Genomic DNA, 5,390 nt, shown 5'->3' with positions numbered 1-5,390 from the left:
TGCAACCGTGTGTTGCGCACTAGGCCCCGTACTGCTACCACGATAGCCGCCCAAAAAAAAAAGGGGGGGGGGGAGGGGAAACATGAGGGAAAATTTGTGTGCCAGTACTGCCTTAACGGGACGAAATGCAGAACGTACCCTCTAAAAGAAATCAACAATAACAAAAAATAATCGGTCGAACTACCGCACACTTTTTTTGTGTGCGGTAGTTTTTGTGTGCACGCCACGCACGCACGCACTATAACGAATCAAAATGGAAGACGGGCAATTACTCCTTCAGAAGGAGTGATAAGGAAGATATGACTCCGTAAATACGCATCATCATCACACAACTACTTACGATCTCTCTCGAAGCGGTCTGCGAATGAAGCATCAAGGATAAGCCTTATCTGAGCTCTCGAAAAGACTGCTTGAAAGCTGATTACGACGCAAGGTCCGCAGGAAACGACTGTGTGGTAAACTACGGATGATGCGCGATATTTCACCTTTTTATTTTCCGTCGCGAGCTTAGCGACGCTGACAGCGCACTGCCGCTGCTGGCGGGCATTTCCGTTTTCAGTCAGGCTGCTCATTTCGAACTCGAAGCCAGAAACGTGGCCTGCTGCGCTATGTCGAAGCCGACTGTCGTGCTCGCCTACAGTGGCGGCTTGGACACCTCGTGCATCCTTGCTTGGCTCATCGAACAAGGATACGACGTGGTCGCATTCATGGTGGGTTGCCTTGCCTCAGAGCACTTTTTTCCTGGGAATTTCGCCAGAGCTAAAAAATGAAAATTGAAAGTTGACGGCAGATAATTTTGAGCAGGACACACGCCGAAGTCTTCGTGTGCTTTATTGCATTATATTTCCCAAAGCTGCGAAAAAAAAGTAAAGTATGTTCGTGTGTCTAAAACCAAATAAATTACAGGAGGAGAAGATAAATTGAGGAGGATAGCAGAGTAGAGTGTCTTTAAATACGTAATAGGCTAAACGGAATTGTCTGATATGCCGAACGATGTGGTAGCGTTTGATAGACTTTTTATGAGCGCATCGTATGAAGAATTCACTTGAGGGGATTCCCCCATCAGCTGCCTTTTGTTCGACACGATCTTTTTTATTCATCGCCATCCTCGAGCATTTCAAGCTAAGACACTTTGACGTGGCCTTTAGTGTTGACCCTGGGGACTGATGTAGTTCGATATGGATACTTGTACACTGAAATATACAGATAGTATTAGTCCTTAACATTGCAGTGATGGCATCATTATCGACAAGGACCATGCTCTCCCCTTTGCAGTGCTCGAAAGTATTCGCGACTCGATGTCGGCTCTCCGACTGCGCCGAGAACCAGCCGATCCAGGTTGAGGCTTGAAGCGAAAGAGGATCTCCGATTACGGCATGCGTTGAATGCCTCGTAGTTCTCCAATCGTCGTGATGCCGCCGCGCACGAGCCCGAAAAATGAAAAACAGATGTCAAAATATTTTGCTGTTAATAATTATGTGGGTCATCATGGTGGAAAAACAGCAATATATCATTACATCGTATACCGAAAGAAGCAACCGACGCACATCAGTGAGCGACATGAATAAGAAACATGCGCATTGGGAAACTTATGTCTGATACTATGCTGGTTTGTTGGAAACACTTCACTCGGGACGACTTTCTTCTTGCCGGAGAGAAGACCATTGTTTTCTTTTTATATATTTTAAATATCATGGGGGCCTTCCAAATCATGGACTGTACTTTCGTTTCGGCAGGCGCTTTATTAAATTATAGTGAGGTACGCTTAAGCCTAATCTGGTTTTGTTAGTTTAGTTTTCTGCCCTGGCCTTAGTGTCAATAATGCTTTAAACACCAGGAATATTCTCTCTCATGTGCTTTTGTCCGCAGGCACGTTAACAGTGAACGGTAACTGGCTCGGAAGGCCTGAAGTAGATCATGACACGTTATGCCGCGAGGCGACATATCGTTTTGATAACATGCTTGTGTAAGCAACAGAAGATACGGTAGCCGCCGTGGTGGCTCAGTGGTTATGATGTTGGCTGCTGAGCACGAGGTCGCGGGATCGAATCCTGGCCACGGTGGCCGCATTTCGATGGGGTCGAAATGCAGAAAACACCCATGTACTTAGATTAAGGTGCACGTTAAAGAACCCTAGGTGGTCCAAATTAAGCCGGAGTCCCCCACTACGGCGCGCCTCATAATCATATGATGGTTTTGGCACGTAAAACCCCATAATTTTTTTAAACAGAAGATACTGTTTTCTTATTCAACGCGGTAAGTTGTCAGTTTATTCGCTGGCAAGTAATTGAGAAGTAATTGCAAACAGCGCTGGTTCCAGCTTTGGAGCATTCGACCTGCGCGAAGCGCGGCTGGTTTGCTTACCGACACTGTGCACGCAGCTAAAATCCGTTACGACTTGTTCAGTTGGTGTACAAGTCATGAATTTACATTAATACCAATGCCTTTGTTCAGAAAAATTCACAGGGTCTCTTATGTTATTCCTAAGACGACTTGATGCATTAAAGACGGACGCATGACGTACGCACCCCCCTTAATTCGCTTTGTCTGCGTCGCTTAATTAGTCATTTCTCTTAATTCACTTACTCATTCTCATAATTCGCTTAGTCATCCTCCTTAATTCGCTTAGTGTACTTCGCTCAGTCGTCCCTCTTAATTCAAAAGATCGAGGGTTCGACTCCCACCCAAGGTTGTGGGTTCGAGTACCTTAATTAACTATATCTTAATTACCTGTGCCATAATTAACTTGGTCTTAATTACCACCAAATACCACCTGGGTTCGACTCACACCAAAGGTCGTGGGTTCGAGCGCCTTATGTCTCTCTTAATTAACTGTGCCTGAATTAACTTCGCCTTCATTAACACCAAAGGACACTACCACAAATGGTCGAGGGTTCGTAGCCTTTTTGTAGCTTTCGTGTCGCCGACGCGTCTTCGCTCGTCTGAATGACTAATGAGACATTAATGAGACATTAACCGGAAAATAATCTGGAGAGCACGTTCTGTGCACAGACATCCGCTAAACATGATCCTTGGGAATGTTTAAACTTTCAGGGTCGTATAACTGGTGCGTCGATAGTTATAGCACTAAGTGCATTCAGAGGGATTGTGTGGTTACCAGCACTCGACTGTTGAAGGCAGTCTCGACTTTAAACAAATGAGTGAAACGCGAAATGCAGCGGATGTTTAATCCGATGAGCATTCTTAGGGTATGTCACGCACTTTTCGGGGGCTATCTATCTATCTATCTATCTATCTATCTATCTATCTATCTACTATCTATCTATCTATCTATCTATCTATCTATCTATCTATCTATCTATCTATCTATCTATCTATCTATCTATCTATCTATCTATCTATCTATCTATCTATCTATCTATCTATCTATCTATCTATCTATCTATCTATCTATCTATCTATCTAATCTCACCGTTTTTCTCGCAAACCTGGGTATCTGGGTGGCCCATGGTAGAATGGGTAGCGCGTCGGGCTCCTGTGCTGCGGAAACTGGCTTCGAAACCGTCCGTTGGACCAACTTGGGTTACTGCGTATGCTGCACTGTGCACCTATGTGCCGCTATTCAACGAACCTCTCTGACGCCGACGTGGGTCATTGGGGTATGTAATACTATAGGTACGAGGCCGCGAGGAGGTAGCTGAATCAAAAGGGCACGCAATGACCATTCATAATTTGCGTCTGCTACAAATCAATTCAATCATTGGTTCTTGGAAAACTTCGGCCACGCTCGTAGTGTATACGAGATAGAATGTGGTTCTCATAAATGTTACTGTCACGCATAGGCGCCGACTATGGGGGGGGGGGGGGGGGGCTCCAGGGATCAAGCCCCCCCCCCCCCCCCCGGCGATGCGAAGCCCCCCCCCCCCCCCCGCTCTCAAAACTGTCAGTACCAGAGTCCTGCTACCCAAACCGTTTATGGTTTCTTTTGAGGTGTCCCTACATCTTCCCTTCGAGTGTTATTCGGGCTAAAAGCTAACTGCATCATTGTTGACGCGGACGCGCATGGCTTTTATTCATAATTTCGCTTTATTTGTGAAAACCCTGGCAATAGGAAAACAAATGCATTAGAAGCACCAACAGCGGCTCCCTCATCCACATTTTTTCACCTTCAACATGTTATTTTAATTTCCAGTGTGAACACCATGTACAGACACATTATATTTCAATGTGTATATACACAGCACAAAATTTATGATATTTTGAAAGAGAAAGAGGTAGCCAACTAACAATTATTTCTAATCATTGGATAACCTATGTCTAGAGAATCAATATGTTGCTGTATGTTCAACTCGCTACAAATTGCTTTGCGGACTTTTTTGACACTGAAAAAGACCTGCAGACTTCAGTGACCCCTTCGGCAGAGTGCTTTATCAACGCTGTGTGAAATGCACGGGAATGATATGTGTCTCAGCATTGCTTCTCTTTCCAGTAGGTCATGCTAGCGACTCGTGAAAAAAAAAAAAAAAAAAAGAAAAAAAAAAACCTAATAATTTACAACATTTATTGGGGATGGAAACATTGCGACGAGCATGCAGAGGTCATAAATATATATATAGTTAACTTAGTAACCGAAGTGAGGCCAAGCCGGATTCACTCGAAATCAGAATCAATAGCAGTCATGCGCAGCAGAGCTTCTACTAGGACTCAGAAAAAAAAAAAAAAAGAGGCTGAAGCTTTCCGGAAAGGCGAAGCAGTAATAATGATAGCGAAGCATAAGACAATTACACGAAAAAGATTCTTCCCGTATAAATCCGTGTATAAGCCGCACCCCCAACTTGAAAGCAAATATATTTTTTTTTAATCCAACCGAGAAGCAATCGCGTTCAGCGCGATTCCGATCGCGCTCCACTGCGAATTTTCCCGCGCAGCATACTTTCGCGCATCGCAACTATGAAAAAAATTCGGTTATAACTTATAAAGACAGGAGAGGCGCCCCGCCCTGTTCACTGAAGCGCAGCAGCCTATTGCCACCGCGACTAAAGAAATAGTCCCACTGACGCGACTCGGCCCAGCTCGAAGCGCGGGCTGCCATGTCCTCCGTCGGCGGGGTCACCGGCCGTCCGGCTCATGACGTCAGTCTAGAGTGCACGCCCATTGATGGATTCTCATGTGCATCCGCCTTTGAGGGACAAATGCAGCTGCCTTCTAAAGTTGTAAGCTAATATAGAGGGCGAGAGGAGGCGATCGCGGAGGTTTCCGGCGGATTTCATACTCGTAGTTGGAAAAATTAGATAAAATGGCCCGGTCCCTTGTAAGGCTCGTCAAAATTGCGGCAAAAAAGTGCGGCCCTCACACGAGTCTGTACGTTGGTTATATCGTCTATATGAAGTGTAGTAACATTTGCTCACTCTTAAAATAACACATCGTGC

The 5,390-nt window shown here is 45.1% G+C and overlaps 1 protein-coding gene across 1 annotated transcript in view; it reads left to right on the top strand.

The window, feature by feature from the left end:
• Positions 1 to 442: 442 nt before the first annotated feature.
• Positions 443 to 5,390, top strand: part of LOC119436069 (argininosuccinate synthase-like) — a 23,545-nt gene continuing 18,597 nt past the window's right edge. Inside the window, exons 1-2 of the mRNA XM_037702815.2 lie at positions 443 to 710; positions 3,055 to 3,067. Of these exons, the coding sequence (XP_037558743.1) occupies positions 609 to 710; positions 3,055 to 3,067 (115 nt within the window). The 5' untranslated portion in view covers positions 443 to 608. The remainder of the gene's footprint in view (positions 711 to 3,054; positions 3,068 to 5,390) is intronic.

Source organism: Dermacentor silvarum, chromosome 1 (assembly GCF_013339745.2).
Source record: "Dermacentor silvarum isolate Dsil-2018 chromosome 1, BIME_Dsil_1.4, whole genome shotgun sequence".
NCBI classification, from domain to species: domain Eukaryota; kingdom Metazoa; phylum Arthropoda; class Arachnida; order Ixodida; family Ixodidae; genus Dermacentor; species Dermacentor silvarum.
This window is presented reverse-complemented; position numbering and strand designations above follow the sequence as displayed.